The sequence below is a fragment of the Pezoporus occidentalis genome, unplaced genomic scaffold (assembly GCF_034315485.1).
Source record: "Pezoporus occidentalis ecotype Australia unplaced genomic scaffold, CSIRO_AGI_Poc_V1 ctg6, whole genome shotgun sequence".
Lineage (NCBI taxonomy): Eukaryota > Metazoa > Chordata > Aves > Psittaciformes > Psittacidae > Pezoporus > Pezoporus occidentalis.
Window position 1 is genome coordinate 9,553,606 of NW_026915943.1, and position 21,575 is coordinate 9,575,180.

The following is a 21,575-nucleotide window of genomic DNA, read 5'->3' on the forward strand; positions in this document are numbered from 1 at the left end:
GATAATTCCTAAAGCTCCCAGAAAACATGATGTGGTGCTGTTATCATCAGCTTATTGTTACCATGAGCTTACCCGTGCCTCCAACTGACATGGAATCAGCCCTGAAAGTATTAAACCGTAAAGATGTTGCAGTGAAGTGTCATCTAAACTAACACAACATTCACCATCTTTGCTGCACTGTCCAGAGCAAGCTCTGCAGTAGGAAATGTGATGGATCCATATATCGCTAGCAGGGGTAGGTTTTACTGGGGAAAGCTGGTTTTTGAAGCTGGTGACTGAAGAACAGTGATTGAAGAATTCAGTGTTGGTTTTCTTTCGTTTATTTTAAATGAGTGACCTGGACACCTATGACAACATTGTTGTTCTGTCTGCTTATTCCCCATTCAAAAAGAGAACTCAAAGGAGCCTTCTTTAGGAAACAGGACTTTTCCAAACATGCCTATCTGTACTCTGATTGAACCATACCTTGGGGACATAAAGCATGGCAATAAGGCTGCATCTGCTTTTATCACTAACCATAATGATATGCGAGTCTGCCTAGGGAGAAAGCAGCCGAACTCACAACAAATGCAAGACTGTATTTCTTTGGAAAAAGCATCCCAAATTTTTTCTCCCAAATGAGCAAGACAACATCTGGCAGAAGTTTTGCTCTTTACCAACAACTACATTTCATTCTAAAAGCTGACAGCAGATGGAAGGAGAACTTCTGTGTATAGGAACATTTCTGTGGGTATTTTCTTTCTCCCCCTGAATCTGCAGAGCACTAGGCATAGAGAAAGAAAGCAAATCAGAGAAGCCCTTCATGTGATTCTGACTTTCCTTGGAAGAGAATTAATGCTTCAGTCCCCAGCCAGCCCTGACTGCAGATACAAGTAATCACTTTAGCCTAAGCACTTTCTGAGCATCAGCACATCCCTTCAAGGCCTGAATCCTCCACACTTCCCTTTGAAGTGAAGCACTTCCAAGGCAATATCCCATATCCATGTCATGGTTTGACCCTGTGCTCAGATCTCGCCTCCAGCATGAGAGACTTTGAGGTACTTGTAGGAAGAAGTATGAGAACCCATTGGGCATGGCTGAGAGGAGACACCAAGCTGCCACCACAGCAGGCACCAGCTGGGCTGCCCATGAGGCATTGAAATGTGAACAGACCAAGCACCAGATCACCTCTGCCCCAGGGTTTATTTCAAACAGTTCAAGCTAATGGGGAACTGAAACTTACCAAAAAGCTGCTTTTTTAATAACAGAATCATATGAAGTCTTTAATATTCAGCCATCTACTTGATGAAGACAAATAGATGCTAAACACTTCAGAACCTTGCATACAGACAGCACAGTTATTTCCAGCTGCAGGGCTATTATTAAGCTTTATTCCTCACACTATTAATCCCTTTAGAATTCTAAAACATATTCCAAGTAAAAGTTTTGCAGAGAAGGCTTTAAAAAACAAACAACTTAGAAGTTTAACTTAGTCCCTGTGGAAAACATATCCTGGGTTTCATTTCCAATGCTACACTGAGGATAATAATAAACAAGGGGAAACTATGAAGCAAGTAGCTTTGTTTCAAGCCACTGGTTACAGTAGTTCAGGTGCTCATCGTCACTGAATGATACTACAAAGCATCATGTTGTGTAGCTTACAAAACCCATCGGATTAAACAATCCCTATCACTAGGAGCTGTAAAATACCACATCCCCTGAAGTGCCCAATGTTTCCTCCACTTCACCTCCCAGGATAGCTGCCTTCCCAGCTCCACTACCTTTGTTCAGACCTGTTTGTCACACTCAGCAGAGGTTCCTGGATAAAAACCCATGCTGGGAGCAGAGGTGCAGATCACCAAATGCTGATTTTCCTCAAGAACTCTGTGTCACACTGCAGCTTTACAAGAACAAGTGATGTGCTTGGCTTTTTCAAGAGGCACAGCAGAAAATGGAACAATAGAGCAGCAGTACTGAAAGCACAGGGTTCTTCCCTGACAAGCAGCACAGGGCACTTTAGCTTTCCAGTACTGGTGAAGGAAATTCAGTAGTTAATGATGCAAAACCCACCAAGAGATAAGGTTTGAGATGCCTTAATTACCACATTGTGTTTGTGTATCATTGAGTCCTCAGGCTGTGGGTCAGCTTACACTGCAGGAGGCTAAAATACAAAAGCTTTAGAGGGAGGTCAGAGATAGGATCTGCAAATTCTATGGCTGAGCTGAACAATAACGCCACAAAAAGCCTGAAATAAAGCTCCAGCCCAGACCTATAAGGTCCCTATGGCTCTTGCTTCAGAATCAGAAAGGCGGAGAGCTAAGGGGAAGAACGACTGAGGACGCCCATGCCTTACGCGAGGTTAAGGAAGGGGTGTTCTGCAGATGTGAAGAAGAGGAAGACCTCGTCCAACCCCAGCCACCTGAATTCTTAGAAGTATTATTTTCTCTAAGAAGAGAGTTTGTTTACTTCGAGTACACAGACGATGGCATTATGCACTTGCGATTTCCATGAATGCATTCAGCTGGCCCTTCGGCTGCATCTCCCCCTCTCCGATACAAGTGTATGCTCGCTTTGGCACAGTGATTACATCTTGTAATGCTGCAAGCGCAGTGTAATTTTTGTCGTTGCTGTGACAACCATGCTGCTGGTCAGACCTGAAGCAGTAGCTGGCTTCTCCACTGCCAGCCCTGACAAGCACAGCTCTTTGCTTCTTTCCCCTTCTAAATAAGCAGCCTACATATAAAGATTTTAGTAGCTTTACAATCAAGAATTGAAACCTCTTTTTCTGCTTCCAGGAGTCATAAGGCAGTTTGAAGACGAATCCCAGACTGTTTGTGTTGGAGCACCTTAAAGCTCATCCAGTTCCAACCCCCTGCCAGAGGCAGGCACACCTTCCACTAGAGCAGGTTGCTCCAAGCCCTGTCCAACCTGGCCTTGAACACTGCCAGGGATGGGGCAGCCACAGCTTCTCAGGGCAGCCTGTGCCAGGGCAGCTCACAGGGGAGAGCTTCTGCCCAAAATCTAATCTCAATCTCCCCTCTTTCAGTTTAAAGCCATTCCCCCTTGTCCTATTAGTACATATTCTTGTAAAAAGCCCCTCTCCAGCTTTCCTGTCAGTCCTTTCAGGTACTGGAAGACTGTCATAAGGTCTCTTCTGAGCCTTCTCTTCTGCAGGCTGAATACACTCTGTGTTTCTGTGCAGAAACAAGCACATATTCCTCTAGTAGCTGTAGAAGCTCACATGACCTTAAGCACACTGAAATTCTTGCTTCCAATTAAATACGGGTATTAGCTGCTGGCATTAGTACACTAATGAAAGCATGGAAAACATAGCTAAAGGTAATGAAAGCTTTTAAAGGATACCAGAGACATGCCCAAGAAAAAGAAAATCAAACACTGTGCTCTGCATTAACTCTCTTTAAAAGAAAACCAGATATATTTTCAAATTAAGAACTTGAAACTAATAATATTACTATGAAATGGTGTCTGTGAGAATGGACAAGACTGAGCATAACATAGGCAAGGAAAAGGGCAAGAATTTTACATAGGGCAAGAATTTTACATAAACACATCTGAGTTCTGCTGCTGCAGCCTCCTGGGTAGAGAGGAAACTACCACATTTTGCAAACATTAGATTCATACCCAGTGCATCACTTGGCCATGATTTCAAATGCAACCAAGATGACAGAAAAGAAGAAACAAAAAATCCCTTTACAACCAAGATATTTTTCATTCATATTTTATACTGTCTTAGTAAGTGTTAAAATTGACATTAAAGAAACAAACAAAGTCTACTTGGGTATCTTGAGGAGATCACTCCTTTAATAAAAGCATTCGCAACTTTCTGACAACACTTAGTAATGAACCACACTGAACCATGCAGCCACATGGCTGTGGTTGAGGGACCCAGCACTGCAGGGGTCAGTTAAGGAGGAAAACTGCAATGGTTCCACAGAGCATCCCCTGCTCAAGCCTCCCCCAAACATTACCTGGTGCTGCTCCACAAGTGCTGAGCCAGGAAAGTCCAGAAAGCAGGACTGCTAAGAACCTGGAGCTATCCCCAAACTGGAACTTGGTTGAGAGTAAAAGTAACTAAAAAGGAAGATTATTAACTAACTTTCTAAGAAGCTATTCAGAGGAAGTCCAGTTTGCTGCAGGAAGTATAGCTCTCTTCAGTTCACACTGCTTATCACACTCAGCCACTCCCCATCTTTGATATTACTGATGTTTACATAAGTAGCATAAATTACAAACCAGCATCACTATAAATACAGGTTCCTTTGGAAAGCAATTTAAGCAATTGACAGTACTTCAAACCAGCTTTTCTCTACCACTGATCTGGCAGCTAGCAAAAAGTAATGTGACAGTAAAAAGCATGTGAACAGAAAAACATTAATGAAACACAAACTGATTTAATTAGAACTGAAAAGGAAGACATACTGCAGGAATAAAAACTCAATACACAGCAATTATTAATTATGAAGCTGATGATGATCTTGGAAAAGCATATGGGAATTCATGACCAAGTATTCGGCCTTGCATTCTGAGGAAAAGGGAAGGTACACCCACGACCTTCCGAGTCCTTCAGCACCACTGCACATAGAACTGTACTACTTGATATATTTTTCCATGAATTTTTTGTGGAATTCTGATCGCAGAGTATCATTCACAAATCTTTTGTCCTTTTTGGATTCATCCAAACCCTTGGCACAATTCTTGAAGACAACATCGTCATCCCATCTGAAAAGGAAAGTTTGGAACTTCAGTAAGCTTGCATGAAGATGAGGTGCAACTTACAGAAATACATAAATGAAGCTTGGCCCTCCTATTTAAATGTACATAGAACAAGTAGTCACAAGGATTAGATCTCAGAGGAAAAACAGATCTATTTTTCTAATCCAAACCATCTCCTACATGCTCCTGAGTTAGAAGTGAGATAAGTATCAGCAGATTAAAGGTTATTTGAACTTACAGAAAATAAAGACCATCTGAGCAGAGCAGAAAAAAAAACCTTTAATCTAATGGCCCTATTTTTGATAAACACAACAGTCATTGGAATATCTGCAAATGAGAACTCTATTGAGAAAAGGACTGCTAATCACTAATTCTGGTTACACTACAAGAAATAAATAAAAGCTCCCAAAGCAGCCAGATTTTAAAGGGAAGCACAACATCAGATTATTTTAGGAACTCTGGTCCCATTACTTTAGTCCTGTTTGCCTGCACTATGTCAGACAAACACAATGCTCAATCTCTCTTTCCCTCTCTTTTAAACAAAAGGAGCAGGATAATTTGTTCAGAGAAATGCAGAACACAATCACCACATGCATCAGTATCCTGATCCAATATTACACTGCCGTGACAAGGTCCGCGGAAGGAAGTAAAATCCAACAGCAGTGATGATGTTTTATGACTCAGAGTATCAAGAAGGAGCATGGGGATGGGTGCCCCAGTACATGGTGCACAGTACCTCCTCTTCACTTTGAAGTTTGCTTGAGGCTGTGCTGGGCCAGTAAGGTTCAACAGGGGGTTACCACTCAGGATGTTCTCCATCCGAATTCTTTCTTCTTCAGCCTTTTGCTCTTGTTCCTGTGAACCAGAAATTGATGTATTACTTTTCTAAGCCACTCTTCTCATCTAGTTGGTAAAAAGAAACATTATTTAGCTGTGAATACTCTCACAGACAGAGCTTTAATTCCTAACCCAGACTTCTCAGGGCATTTGACACTTACATATGAGTAAAATAAGGATAGAAGCAGAGATACCCTAAAGAGCTTAACATGGCTGATGAGGTGTCAATCTAGCAACATTCCTATCTGCTCTGCTTACCTCCGATGTTCCATCAAATATTCAGTTCAATTCCAGCTTTACCATTTACATATTTATTACATTAAAAACTGTATACAGATTAAAAGATTTTCTTTATCCTCATGAGAAAAGAAAGTACATTATACAGTAGTCATTAGGTGGAAGAAACTTTACAGTATGCTGAAACTTCTTTATCTTAAGCAATCTGCTTGGGTTTTACAACTACAACTTCCCTAGGGATCAATTAAAAAGAACCCTGAGAAATCTTAAGGTGACACTGAGCAGCGGAAGTCGTAAGACTATTCAAGAGTTCCAATATTAAGGAACAGAATAATTTTCATCTCCTTGTACCATCAAAAGCACATAACTCAAGCCTAAGCGAAGTAATGCACTACAGGCTACACAAAGTACATTTCACTGCCTACACTTCCAAGCTGTATTAATATATTTAGTGACTTGAATGTTCACAGACATCAAAATGAATGTGTAATATTCATTTTACATCAATGCATTTTGCACAACCTTTCAAATACACTGCAAGGGCTGCTCTTTGATGAAAGTACCAGAATAAGTTTGGATGACTAACTAGGTCTCCCACTTCCTATATGCTTAAGTGTGATCTGAAGATATTCTAGTTAAAAAATACACTGATGCCTCACTAGCATTGTTGGAAACTAAAACCATGGCTTAGAAGAAATTATATAAATGAAAGACAAAGAGATCACAAGGTTGTGTTTTTTTTTGTTCCCAAAATGACACAAAATCCATGGCAGAGGGGATCCCAAAAGAGGAAATGTGTTTCTTCATGGTAGTGGTTACAAGGTTTAAGCATAAACTTGAACACTGATGCTAGCCAGAGCTCTCCAGCATCAAACGTTTAATCAATGCCAAGTGATGTATTATTAAAGCTATCTACAATTTATGATGTTTTTCAATTGGACTGATCAGGTATGTGAAATATTCCTATCACCCCAACTCTATTCCAACTCTCTTAAGAACTATACCACATTAACATACATAATACCATGCATAGAGGACGCCTGGCCACTGGTACAGATTTTACCTTTCAAAGCCTACCTGAGTTTTAGTTATTAAAAAACACCTACCATTACACTGCTTCTCACAAATACAATGTAGAACCAGCTGCAATTAATTGCCAGTAGGATGGTAGTATTATATTTTTGCTTATTTACTGGGGTGGTAGTAACAACTGAAGCTGGAATGCAAATGTTGGATTTAAAGCTATGCTTGAAAACACAAAACTTCAGTTTATTATAGACTGCTTTGGGTTGGAAGGGCCCTTAAAGCTCATCCAGTTCCAACCCCTGCCACAGGCAAGGCCACGTTCCACTAGAGCAGGTTGCTCCAAGCCCCATCCAACCTGGCCTTGAGCACTGTCAGGGATGGGGCAGCCAAAGCTTCTCTGGGCACCCTGTGCCAGTGCCTCAGCACCCTCACAGGGAAGAATTTTTTTCCTGATCTCAGTCTACCCTCTAATCTCAGTCTACCCTCTTTCATCTTAGAGCCATTCTGCTCTGTCCTATTACAACAGGCCCTTGTCAAAAGTCCCTCTCCAGATTTCTTGCAGGCACCTTTTAGTCACTAGAAGGCTGCTGTAAGGCTTTCCTGAAGCTTTCTCTTATCCAGGCTGAACAAGCCCAGTTCCCAGCCTGTCTCCACAGCAGAGGTGCCCCAGTCCTCTGATCATCTTTGTGGCCTCCTCTGGACTCATTTCGACAGCTCCACGTCCCTCTTGTGTTGGGGGCCCCAGAGCTGGATGCAGGACTGCAGGGGATTGCCACAAGAGCAGAGTAGAGGCAGAATCCCTTCCCTTGTCTTACTGGTCATTCTCCTGATACAGCCCAGGACATAGTTTCTGGGCTGCGAGCACACACTGCCACGTCATGTCCAGCCTTCCATCAACCAACACCCCCAACTCATTCTCCTGCTGCTCCCAAACTAGTCCCTCTCTTTTATCTGCTTTACATAACCCATGCAATATCCTTCAGGCCCAATTAGCCTGACATAGTTCACTTTCTGGTAACAAAAAAAAAAGCATTATCAAACTGAAGTGATGAAATGTGGTGATAGAAAGAAAAAAAAAAACAAACCAAAAAAAGGGAAATCAAAACTGAAATAACAGTTTTAAGAAGCATTACACTACAAGTAGTATAAGACTAAGAGTAGAATTTAGCTCCAGATTAAGACACCTAGAAGTAGACATCTGCATCTGTTTGTAGGCAGCTGAGCTCACATCTCAGGGATATCTATATAATATGGTTCAGAGAGATCTAGAGAACACAGTAAGGAGTCAAGATGGCTTTTCTGCTCACACTGAAGTACACACACACAGGACATCAACCATGCTCCAGGCTCTACTGACTGCACCTCCCCTGCACCACCACGGAAGCTGGGATATGGAACTTGTGCATCGACCCAAACAACTTGGCACTCCAAGCTCAACTAAGTTCTGTCCAAAACTGCTAATTGCTAGCAAAACGCTGCACTGACTCAAGTTAACCACAATTCCAGAAGACTGGAGGGCAGCAAAAACTGCACTATAATTAAAAGAAGTGGTAGGGGCAATCTTGGAAATTTCAAATTATTACATTTTACTTTTGTACCTATTACGTTACTAAACCCAATTATGAACATAATGCAAGCAGAAGCTGTCAAATGTTCTTCTATAGTGACAACAGGTACAGAAAACATTCATCAGTCTTATTTTCATACACTGATTTTCCATATTCACAGTACGAGATGCTGCAGAGCCCCTGGCACTTGGTGTGATTCTTTGCCGCTTCTCAGCTCTACTTAAAACCAGAACTCTGTTGTCTTTCAGACACACAGAGGCAGAACAAGCAGAAGTAGTAACAAACTGCGTAAGTTTATCTTTGTCATTAAAGATCAATAGGTGAAAGTCTGAAAGCAAACAGGGAACAGCTCTGTTGAGTAAGGCAGAGACAGGTTTAGGCACATTACAAAGACCCAGCATGCATGATAATTCACCTGTGGAATTCAGGCATTCAAAGTCCCTTCCCATGGCAGGGAGGTTGGAACTAGAGGACCTTTAAGGTCCCTTCCAACCCAAACCACTCTATGGTGGAGCTGTTCCAGGTTGGATGACATTTCAGTGTATTTGCTACAAGTTTTAGGAAGAAGACTAATTCTGAAGATTAGTCTTGAAGATTTTTTGTATTATTTGGCTTCACTAAAAACTCCCAAAGAAGGTATCCAAGATTTTAAACAAGGTAATTTACTAAGTTTTGTATCTTAAAGGCATGACATGAAGGAAATATGAGGCATGGTGTAAAATTGACATTTATACTTAAGCTAAGTAATACATTTTGGCCAGAGCTCCAGAATCCCTCATCTCCAGCCAAAAGAGGTTTCATTATGTTCCACAACTTTCCACATAAATCTTCCACTGCTCATCCTGCTGAAAGCTCCAGGCGATGGAGCATGGGTTGTATCAAATCTAACAGACCAGACATAACCTTCATAGCTGTCTGAGCTTCACACCTCTGAGGCACCATCAAGTGCAGCTGTTCACAGAATAAGAGGCTCTGGTTGCTCCAAAGCCTACATTGTTCTTTTGTGTGGTGGAACAAAGGCTTATTCAGCTGAAACACTACGGCTACAACAAACCCACAACACAAGAAAAGCCTAAGGGGAAAAATAATACCTATATTCACTTCACCCCTTCTAAAGTAATGCCTCTTTGCCTGTCCATTCAGCAAGAGGTATCCAACTCTTTTCCTAAGCCATGTTCACAAAAATCCTGCTCTAGATGATTCTCTCACTACAGACAGCAGGGCTGTGCTTTTCAATGGCAGCATGCTGCACCAACTACCTAGAGAGAGGAACTGGACGGCAACCATGTTGCAACCACTGTGCTAGAGTCAGAGGCAACAGAAGAATAGTATTAATGGTGCTGGGAATGAGACTGGACTGGCAGAGAATCCCATACCCTGAGAAAGCAGATGGAGACGCTGCCCTGTGAACGGATCTCACAGCAAGCGTCACTGTACAACTGAACTCACCATGTGGCATCACAGCTGGGAGAAGAAAAAAGGAGGACAAAACTGTATTAACCTTAACTAAACAATTATTCTTTATCTTGCTGTAAGAATAACAGTTCCTTGGCATATTCGTATTTGTTTCTGACCACAAAGGAAAAAGAAACATTACTGTTACCATGGTTATTTTTTTTTTAGTATAGCTCCTACACTGAGCACAGAGCAAGATTACTTTTACAGAAAGTGCTGAAATTCCTGAAATGGCTCTGTTGTATTACAGTTATCCTACTTGGTTTTTAGGGATGTGAAGTAGCCGAATGAAAATCTGAAATACCCACATTTCATTGAAGGCTGAAAAAAAAATAAAGAATCACATAACCTTATTTAAATGCTAATTTGTGAATGACAAACTATGACAGCACTGCCTTCAGCAGCAGGGAATGAAGCAAGTTTCACCCCAGTTATTTAATCCAATGCAAATTCCTAACTATGTAATACAGTGATGCACATAACTGATTGAAGCATCAAGGGCACAGAGTAATCCCAGCTGTGGTGCCTATATACAGATTTGTTGTCATTTTGCTCACAAGGGAGGGGACATTATTGTCAGATCTTGGAAAGAAAAAGTATTGTGAACATGTCTCAAACATTTAACGAAGAAACATATTCTGCTTTTGCCTCTTTACTAAAATTATTATTTCATCATCAATTTTAATCACTGAGACCCTTAAAACTTAAGTGAAAGGGTTAATGCCTATCAAGATTCATCTTCTAATGTTTTATGTGAAGTCTGTGACATGGCTAAAACACAGGACACAGCTAAGATCTGTTTTGGCCATTGGTAAAGTGACATATTCAGTTATAGAGGGCGGTGAGGCACTGGAACAGATTGCCCAAAGAAGTGATAAATGCCCCCTCCCTGGCAGTGTTCAAGGCCAGGTTGGACAGTCTTGGATGTCATTTCTAGTGTGAGGTGTCCATGGTGGTGGTGGGGGGGTTTGGAACTGGATGATCTTAAGGTCCTTTCCAACCCTAACTATTCTATGGTTCTGTGATTGATAAACACTGAAATAAAACTGTTAAACCCAAGCCAACAACTTTCAGTCTGTTCTCAGATAAGCATAAAATGACTGGATGTTAAAATAGCTTTGCTGGAACTGCACATTCAGCTGCTCCCTGGTTTTGAGGTTTGGTTTTAATTATTTACATTCACCTTTTAAGGGAGTGCTCAAAACCTGAAAAATCATGAGCACTGTAATGCTGGATTTGGAATATTGAAATGTTATCCATGGATACTTCACACACACATAGAGCAGGCCTGTGCTTGTAGAGTTTTAGACAGACTCAGAATTGGGACAGAAATGGCTTTCAACTCTAAAATGTTCTTGTCAGTTTAGTGTCTACTAGAAACAACCTGAAAGATTAAAACTGTGGAGAGCTGGAGAAAAGACAGGAAGGCTCCCCAACTCAATCAGGTTTTAAAAACATGTGTAGCATTTATTTAATGTTTCTACAGAATTCAAAGGAATTCAAGCATTTTGACATGTTAACAAGCCTTGACAGGACTTGCTTATTTGGTTAAGAAACTGTATGTAACACAGATTACAGGGAAGTTATCAGCGTGAAGGAAGTCAGACCTTCTTAATTCTAATCCTTGTCAAAATTAGGTTTAGAGGATTTTTATGGAAATTGGTGTTACCACAGAAGGGAAATTAACAGAGGGCATGATGAGCTGAAAAAAAGCAGTTTCTCATCTTTTAACTGCTGTCTCACCAGAGATGCATTTGAAAAGGAGACTTCCTTTCACAGCAACTTAAATACTGGACACCAAAGTGATGATGGAAAACAGTTAACAAAGATACAGCTTACTTTAAAAGAAGTCTCAGAAATTACTGGACCAGCATTTTAATAAATCAAAATAACTATCAGGGAAAAAACTGCATTTTACACAAATTTGGGATATATTACTATATTTTACCCACTGCATCTTGTTACAACCCTGGCATGTTCCAAGAAGATGCAGAGACGTTAATCTGTCTGTATAACAAAGAGATTTGAGAATGATGAGTGAACAGGCACTCACCACCCTGCAGTTTCCCTTTGCTGTCCCACTCCGTCTACTATGGGCAGAAGAGTTTCAGCATATAAACCATCCCTGTATATGGATTAGGACTAACAGCAACTACACAATTAAGACTTTACATTAGATGTTATCCTGAAGTCAGCTGCATGACTAATATACAGTTACTTACAAAACTGGGTTTAAATTATGGTTTCCAAAACATAAACAACATGAAAAAAAACATGTATCTGAAAGGAAAAAGGATTTCTATAGGATGGCTATAAAATGCTTTGACAGTAACACTTTATTTCAAAGCCATGTAAAACAAGGCATAATCTAAGAAGATTATACCACTAAAGCCAACACACATACATGATTGTTCCTAAGGAGACTTGTGCTCCTAAAGACTCTTTCCAAGACCGCACCCTACCTTGGTTTTTACTTTTGCCACCAACGTTGTCTTCGTTTCCTACTCTGAAAAACCCACAAGAAAATAAAATCCCAAGTACCTGCAGAGCAATCACTATTTACTGAAGATGTCAATTTTTAAGAGAGCCTATGTGCCAACAACCAGTCTCAGGATGAACAGAACATACAGTGAGTGTACAATAGTATGCACTACTGCAAGTAAATAACTAACACTATTTTTTAGGAAGAAACAAACATTAGTTTCAGATAAGTGTGTGTGTATTCAGTATGCACATAGCACATAGCATTGGACATGATAAACCCTGCATATGGGGGAAGCAGAACATCCATGAAGGTAAAAAACAATACCAGCTAAGAGACAGCAAAATAAACCAAGTGCTACACTAAATACTTCAGAGCTTTTGGCACCCTCTAGTGACAAAACATCCTAGAGATGGTAACATTCCATTCTCTGCAGGAACAGAGAAGCATGCACTTGGGTCTGTGCTGCAATTTACTGCCATACTTTTTATAATGCAAGTTTTCTATAGCGAAATGTGACAAGTTATGCTCTTCAATCCAGATGTGCAATTACAACTACCAGGCAAAGTAAAAACCCCCTACCGATCTAAGCTTTCATTTTATGCGCTGTTCAGAACAGCTGAAGACTTTCCTAGACATTGCTACTCTTAATTTGTAAGTTAGTACATTTCACACAGGAACACCTGGCATAACTGTTGCCAGTGTTTTTCGGTCATTTTCACCATGTTATTATTGCAGAATACAATTTAATTACTATGTGATGTACTTCAAATGTCTCCGTATAGAGATGATAGATGCTTTCAGACACACTCCAACGTAAAAGACCCCTCACAAGCCAGATGGAGAATCGGGTCTCAACAGCCTTCTACAGCAACATTTCTGCACTGAAGCAGCACAGTATAGAACCTTTTACTCTTCCAAAGTACTTCATTCCAAAACTACTTCAAACTCTGAACAGAGCTCACTGGTTTTGCTGACCTTGCTGATTCTAAAGGTAGATTTCTGTATTAGCCTGGAGTAAGCACGCACTCCATTGCTGCCCACCGCAGTTAAAACATTATTCCCTGATGGCTTTCCCTAGTTGCTGCTAGATGCTGTGCCTGTTCACTGCCAGCTCACTCTTCTGGAGAGCATTCTTCAAAACCATTAAACTATAAAAGTTTGTGTGTTAATCCAGAGGAAAGGTTACAAACAGTTCAGAGACATCAAAGCTGTCACAGTACCCTTTGATTAGCCTCTTGATCAACATTTAATATGTTTATTTAGCATGCTCTGAAAACCATCTCAGATTACCCTATACAAACATGACAGGTGGTTTGTTTGGGGGATGTGGGGGCTGTGTTTGTTCGCTTTGGAGTTTTTGTTTTGGTTTTTTACACTAATCATAGAATCAACTAGGTTGGATAGGACTTTTAATATCATCAAGTCCAATCACTACCTCAGGACTGCCAAGGCCACCACTAAACCGTATCACTAAGGGCCTCATCTACATGGTTTCTGAACACTTCCAGGGATGGTGATTCTACCACTGCCCTGGGTAGCCTGCTCCAAACATACAAAACTACTCCAACTGAAGCATGCAACATTTTTCAAAAGCACTAAAACTATTTAAGCCCTACTCTGAAAATGAAAGTGCCTACTAAAAGTGGAAGAGGGAATCCTGCACATACCCACTACTTCTGCGGCACCACCAGAGGCAGAGCATTTCAGTACTGCAGATGAAACAAACACCTGGGCTCTAAACTCTGCTGTAACACAATGTTAGAGCCAGTACCATTCATCCTAAATCCTGAACACCTTGGCAACAGACTATACTCACAAACAGTCCCTAGAAGTCCATTTAACCATCAGAGATTTTGTTTCTGCAATCCATCCCAACAATCTCTCTTACACCAAGGAGGTGGGGGGGCCAATAGCACAGGATTTGATCCCGTTCATGGGGAAACAATCTCTAACCACAGGATGTCCATTAAAGGAAAAAGTAATCTTGACACCAATTATTAGACAGAAGAACAAATTCATCATATCTGAGAAGAGTTTTGAAGGACACTTACATTTACCAGTTCTCACTCATCCCAGGTACTTAAGCCACACCAGTTGTAACTAACACTAGTCTGCAAAAAGCAGATGCTCTTTAAGGGGTGAGATTTTACCTTTCGAGCCTGTTCCTCAGCTCGTTCTTTCTTGATTTTTTCCAGTTCAGCCAGAAGAGCTGCAGTGTCATCATCATCGCTGTCTTCCAACTCCTCATCTTCATCATCTTCCTAACAACAAATGGGAACAAGAAGCTGCTTTTTCATTTCATTAAATAGAAATAGCCACAGTCTGCCCATCTAAGGTTGCAATTTGCTAATGGCTGATTTCTGAAGTACTTGTAGCAGCAGCAAACACAATACAAATGGTTTATTTGCTCTTGTATAGTATAGTCAAGAAAAAAACATGTTCAGGCTTTTTGGATGACTGCAGTTAAAGCTTTTATAATTCAAATGCTAAGTAGCTAATAGATTCTAGAAGCTGTCCCAAATCACTCTCCAATCATTGCAATTTAAATCATTATAACAGTGTGCCTGAATACCCTGTCCAATATTGATGGGACCAAATATAAGAGGATTAAAAAACCCTTGCACTGTCAAACCTCAGACCTAACTTCTAGACATTAGCATGAGAAGAGGAGCCAGGAGCAAGAATTCACTGCCCATGCAGACAGTCAGTCTATCTCAACAGTTCTACCTTTGGGAATTCTAACTAACCCAGTAGTTGACTGAAGGGTAAAAAGCCTCCCATTCCCCATACTTCAAGTGGTATTTTCAGTTCCCTAATTTTTGTGTCCTTTCCAAGAATACCATTAGACTATGGACCAGAATCCTCCAAACCACTCTGGACTTCCACCAACGTAAAGTAATCCTACAACGAAGATCTGCTGGAATCTTAGATCTTTAGCAAACCTAAAAATACATTCCTATTAACAGCAAATCCTGAATGCAAGACAATAAAAAAGGAAAGACAGAAAAAAGATACATACATCAGTAAGGGGATCATCTGCATCAAGATTTGCTGCTGGAATCTGGTCTAGCCGAGGCTTCTTAGACACAGAAGATGATGATGTTGTGTGTTCTATGGCATAAGATTTAAAAAAAACAACAAAAAATGACTAAATCACTTCATTTAACAGAATCAAATGTCAGAAAGCAAAAATCTTCACAGACTGTCTTGCTTAAGAGATACAAGCTTACACTTACTTCTTCCTCACTTCTTAACACCATGCCCAGTTTCTCCCCACCTCTGCTCAAGGGAAGCAGAAACATGTCCAAACTTCCATCTAGGCCTCTAGAAGTTTTCTGAAGTTATTATTTTACAAAGAAAGAACAGCAGAAGAAAAACCTGTGCACAAATATCCTTATTCTACATATCCAATTGTAAGGTTCCCATTGAGCATTACTGTTGGCTAGTATGGTCCAAACCACATCTGCTTTCATCTGTGAATTTGAAAGCCCCACAATACCACCACACCTAAACCTGAAGTACGTAAATTCTGTCAAGCTTAATACTAAAAATGAGTATTTATCAAAACAAACCCCTCAGGTTTTCATTTTAATTATCACTTCACCTTATCTGAACAGAATTCCACACTTCAAAAATAGATTTATTGTTACACTAGTGCTGTAACACTAGAAGATGAGTCACTCCCCCTCTCCTTCCTGTCTCACTTGTCCAAGCACAGAAAAGAGCCCTCTATTAGCTGTTCAGACTTGTTGCCAATTCATTACACTCACACTGTATCAGCTGGCCTGCAGGATGGCCTGTGCTCTCCTACTGCTGGCCTGGATTTCTGATAGCACGAAGCCAAGAGGAAAGCCAGCGGACATTCCCTTTCAGGTCAACAGCTCTGAACTATCAGACCAATACCCCAAATTCTACTCTCATGACATGCTGTCTGCAACCTGCAAACTTCTTACCAGGTTTTGTGGAAGAGCAATGCCACAAAAAGATATTAGGATGTTTGTTTCTTTGTTTTTACCTCTCGTTTGCCTGTCTCTGTTCTTCTCTCTTGCAGCAACGCGTTCTCTCTCCTCCAGCTCCCTTCTGAAATCCCGGTTACGCACCTCCTCAGGAGCATCCTGAGTGGCCTGTCTACAACAGCATGAGAGTGGAGGAAAAAGCTGAAGTTGATCGTTTGCAGCCGGGAGCAATTTTTTCACGGGGGCAAATAAATCCTTGGGTGAACAAGTATGTACAGAGAGTAAGAACTGGGTACCATGCAGACATGCTTGTTTATTCTCTCTTCATCAGTCTTCTTTTCTGTATGCATTACACACACAGACATGCCATGCCACACACACATGATGCTTCCAGTGGCTCTCCAAAGACCCTACACAAATTCCTACAAAAGCAGGATGACTACATCTACCTTTTGTAGCTATGGCTAAATCTTCTGTTCCCCAGCAGTCCAAGATGAGTGTCCTAGGAGACATCCATGAGAATCATGGTCAACTTCCCTCACTGTTTTATCAAAGTTGCTGCTGCAAGCCCAGTCTCTAAGCTTACAGATAAGACCTAGACTAGAACATACCTTTCATAAACTTTTCCCCTCTGAGAGACAGATAATCTCCCATGACCATTAAAAACAAGAGCTGGGAGAACAGGCAAAGCACTAGCTTTGGTGAAACATATTGCAAATACGTGTTTCTCCCCCTTTTCTATAATAAACACTGGCCAAAAGCAACAGACTATTCATATTTGAGTCACACAAAGTTCCACCTAGAGAGCACTGAATTTTCTGTGGAAATCTTGAAAAGAACTAATGAATAAAAACAAGCAGCAATTCCTTTCACCTTTCTGTGAACTCAGTGCTGGAAATAAGAGTGCCTGGAAGAAACACAGGCATGAGCCATTATAAATAAATAGTGTGCACAGCCTGTCTTTATAATGAAGTATTTAATTTGCTTGTGTAATTAAAAACCTGGACTTGGAATCCCTGATATAGCTGAAAAATCTCCCCAAACTCTAAACTTGAGTGGGACTAAAACACTGAACTTCTCTTGGAATGGTGCAGTCCTGGCAATTTAACAAAGACCACTTTGTATGAGGTATTTGCGAGAAAGACCAGAAGACACTTAACGGCCCCTCCATCTCTCTCACACACAGGGAGATACTTGTTAAAACATTGTATATTCCTGTACATGTTTGTCCCCACACACTTTGTTCAAACAACAGACCCGTGCCTCAACCCCACTTCTGTTTAAAGAAACAAACCCACAGCAATGTTTCCCATAACAACAAAATGCAGGTGAGAGCACTTTTTGTGCTGCTGCTTTTGGTATTCTTCAAAACACTCCAACTCCCTTATCCATACATGTTCCTAAAAACCAAAAGGGCAGGAGGGAAGAGGTGAAAGGGTAAATATCTGGACAAAAAAGTGCAAACATAAAACCTTTGCAGTAATTTCACCAACAAGAGTAACATCAGTTAGATAAAAAGAACATTTTTAGGCTGACACAATTTAAATTCTAGGCATCATATCACACTGACTCCAGTTTTCACTTAATCTGTCAAAAGGATAACGAAGAATTATTATGTCTTTCAAAGAGAGGAAAATATTCCTAGTATCCCATTATCTTTCTCACTGATTAAATCCATTTCCTCTCCCAGCACCTGCAGTGTTCAACATCAGCTCTTCCAATATGTGCTATTGCCCAAGTGTTATTCTGTGATTTCCCTGTCTCCTCCTAATGCCCTTCTCAAGTGGTTAATGCCAAATACATGATGTGGCTTTACCCTACTTTAAAGATATGCTCAACTTCGCTCCTCTTATCCCATCTTGCCCATTGAGCCCTCTGTGGCTCAATCTCAATGACAACTTTCTTCTACTCCACTGCCCAAAATGCTCGGTGTCCAAAGCACACCTTCTTCTAACACCATGTCCATAAGCAGTAATAAATAACACTAAAATTAAACCTCTCCTAAGTCTGCTTCTAAGACTTACACTTTCAGCCCACTCATTCAACACTGCCACACAGTCTCCAGTGCCTGTTCAAGCACATAAACATCTGCTGTGAAAATTCCCAGCCTGTTTTGCTGTAAGACTAAAAAAACCCAATACTAACCTGTATTTGATTTTAGTATGAGAAGGAAGGTCTCTGCTGGAATACTGTTTGGATAGCTGACTTAAGTCTCCTTCACCTTTTCCTCTTCCTCCTCTTGCAGGTTCAAATGTTGGCCTTGCTGCTGTCGTCATTTTAACTACTACAGAATGAAGGGATAAAACCAGGTCTTATTACAACATACAGTGAAAGACTTCCACTGGGAGCTACTTTGTTCCTGGAACTACTGAAGTTATGACAAGTCCCACTACAGAATACCAGCTATCACTTGGCTCACGATCCTTGAAATTTAAGGAGCTTTTTATTGATAGAATTGACAGAATCTATGCAAATTTTCAAAGTAAAGTCTTTCCCAACATGCTTGAAAGATTATACACAGACTCTAACAAGAATATGAAGCTATGTCTGTAAAGTAAACAGAACTGTCCAGATGGTCTCCTGACCTTAAGACAGCAGTACAGTCTTGTAACGAAACTCTTTCCCCTCCTGAAATATGATGGCCAAAAATAACAGGCTCCTGGGAATGACTCCTTATTTATTCCCCAAACCATATCTAGGCATCATAATAAGAAATACATGCTGACATACAGCACAGCACGCCAAGGATGGTGTTGATAACTAAATACTGATGAAGGTCATGCAACTTGAATGCTCCAGTGCTTGTTCAGCTCTGTAGTTCCAGGCACAACACTCTCACTAGTGCTGCAGCACAGTCCTTCAGGAGCCACGTGCACAGAGCTCCACCTGGCCAGCAAAACCTTCTGAAGGGCTGCTGTCATTGTCTCCCTGGTGGCACAAAGCTTTACCCTCTGGGAAGCCAAGTGCAATTAAAAAAGTTCAGGCAAACACAGGAGTCTTCACCAGTTCTCACACAGAGCCTGCAGGAACTCGTACACCACCAGCATGTCCTAAAAAATTCACTACCCAAAATTGTTACTATCAATTCTTGTGCGGCAAAGGACTAGAACAGACTCCATCAGCCTCAGCCACACAGAGAGACCATCAGCATGCACTGCCTTCAGTGCTCCACATAGGAGCTGGGGACCCTTGCAATCACAAACCCCTGTGCCAAGAACCATGGAATTAACTAGGTTGGAAATGACCTTTAAGATCATCAAGTCCAACCATTACCTCAGGACTGCCAAGACCACCACTAAACCATGTCACTGGGGGCCTCAGTTTTAAGATGTTTAAGATGTTATGATGAGGGTTTTAAGATGTTTAACCAATGCCAAAAAACTTAACATGATGAACCAGTGCCATCTTAAATCTACTATCTGAAACTATGCTCATTTCTGCTTCATCAAGACACACACATCCATTAGCCACAGACTGAAGACAAGACACAAGAGAGACACATCTGCAGATGAATGCATGTATGACAAAAGAACATACTAAAGAATGTTAAAAAGCAAAGAAAACATGCTATTGCTTCATATGCTTTTGTGATACACAAATAAAAGTTATTAATGGTCTGCTTGCATTGTTGGTTATTTTTTTCACTTTCAATGAGATCACAAAACACGACTTCAGTGTTAAAATGATAAAATAATTTGTTGCTCAAAATGACATCCCATTGGGCAGAACAGTTACTACCACTGAACTCAGTGAGGCAGTACCCAGCCTCGGCTCACTGACATCTTTCAGTGCCACGGTCCAAGTCAGCTGAGGCTGCAGCCCTTCGATCCAAGAAAGCCACTTGCTCTCAGAATTATCCCTGCTAATTAGATGCAACCCGGGGATCCATTAATTCAGGTGAAGAGACAGATCCAATGTGGCTGTATAATTGCATGAAACATTAAGAAATCCTCCAGAAACTGTCCCTGCTTTTCTTAAGTCAGTTTGTATTCGGCTCGGCTTTAAAGGACTCAAACTCGACCTGAAACCACTCAGGGACCGTCACGCAGCCTCTCGGGTTGCAGAAACGGAGCCCTGCAGAATCCTGGATAGCGCTACACTGAGACAGGACCGGTCACGCCGGGGTTAACACCCGAGAGACAGCGCCCGGGCTCGGCCTGGAGCTGAACTGCCCACAGCCAGACCCTCCTGACCGCCTTCACGGGCAGTCCGGGCCGAGAGTCAGTGCCCGCCGGCGGCCCCTTCACCCCCTGACCGACCCCGCCACCCTCACGGCTCTTCTCAGAAACGCGGCCCCTCGTCCGCCCACGGGGCCTGTCCTGCCTCAGCCCCGCAACCGTGCCGCAGCCCCCCAACACTCCGTGCCCCAAAGCCGCCCTGTTTGCCCACAGGGACCCCGGACCCTGCCGCCGCCCGCCCGCCGCCTGCCCAGATACTCACACAACGACCTTCTTCCACCTCGCCTTAGCCAGGCCCTACGCCACCACCATCATTCCGCCAAGCACCCACAATGCACCGCGCGGGGACCAGGCAGAACGTGACGGACGCTGCCGCCGGAGGAGGACTTACCATAGAGAGGGCTGGCGGGACTGCCACCTGAGGGAGGAGAGTGTGTCCGCCATGATGGCTACCGAGGCGGAAGTGGGCGCTGGAGCAGTGGCGCTGCCGGGGGAGCAGTGTCAGCTTCCTCCTCTCCCTCCTCTTCCTCTTCTTCCTCTTCTTCCTCTTCTTCCTCCTCTCCTCATAGAATCCCAGACTGGTTTGGGTTGGAAGGGACCTTCAAACTCATCCAGTTCCAACCCCCCTGCCACGGGCAGGGACACCTTCCACTAGAGCAGGTTGCTATAGACCTCATCCAACCTGGCCCTGAACACTGCCAGGGATGGGGCAGCCACAGCTTCTCTGGGCACCCTATGCCAATGTCTTGTAGGGATGATGGAGAAAGATAGGAACAATGGCAGACGGAGAAGGGAATACCTCACATTACTAGCAACATGCATTAGCAACGCCAGCCTAAGCCCAGCTGTCAGTCAGCACATTCCTTCCTTCCCATCCCCTTACAAAGAATCTATATTCACTGTTAATTTTGTAAAGAAGCCAAAGCTTGAATGAGCATTACTTAGGGATTAGATTCGCCTTCTTAAGATGCATCTCTCTTGTGTTTTATGTTACTGTTAGACACACTTTATTCTAAAGCGAATCCACACGAAGGCATGTGAAGTAAAAGGCTCTTTGATGAGTTTACAAGTTAACACGGAAACGTCTGCCTGTGCTCCCTTCACCCAGCATGCAGTTTAG

General features: G+C 41.9%; 1 protein-coding gene across 2 annotated transcripts; it reads right to left on the minus strand.

The window, feature by feature from the left end:
- Positions 1-3,702: 3,702 nt before the first annotated feature.
- CWC15 (CWC15 spliceosome associated protein homolog) lies at positions 3,703-20,966 on the minus strand. 2 transcript variants are annotated; one of them, XM_062639374.1, is made up of 7 exons: positions 20,847-20,966; positions 18,423-18,561; positions 16,337-16,449; positions 15,341-15,432; positions 14,472-14,582; positions 5,450-5,568; positions 3,703-4,719 (listed from the first exon to the last, which is right to left on the minus strand). In XM_062639374.1, the coding sequence occupies exons 2-7, from the start codon at positions 18,551-18,553 to the stop codon at positions 4,590-4,592; spliced, it is 696 nt and encodes a 231-aa protein (XP_062495358.1). In that variant the 5' UTR covers positions 18,554-18,561; positions 20,847-20,966; the 3' UTR covers positions 3,703-4,589. The 2 variants fall into 2 exon arrangements, with proteins under 2 accessions (XP_062495358.1, XP_062495357.1); XM_062639373.1 differs by lacking the exon at positions 20,847-20,966 and adding an exon at positions 20,718-20,840.
- Between the last annotated feature and the right edge of the window lie 609 nt (positions 20,967-21,575).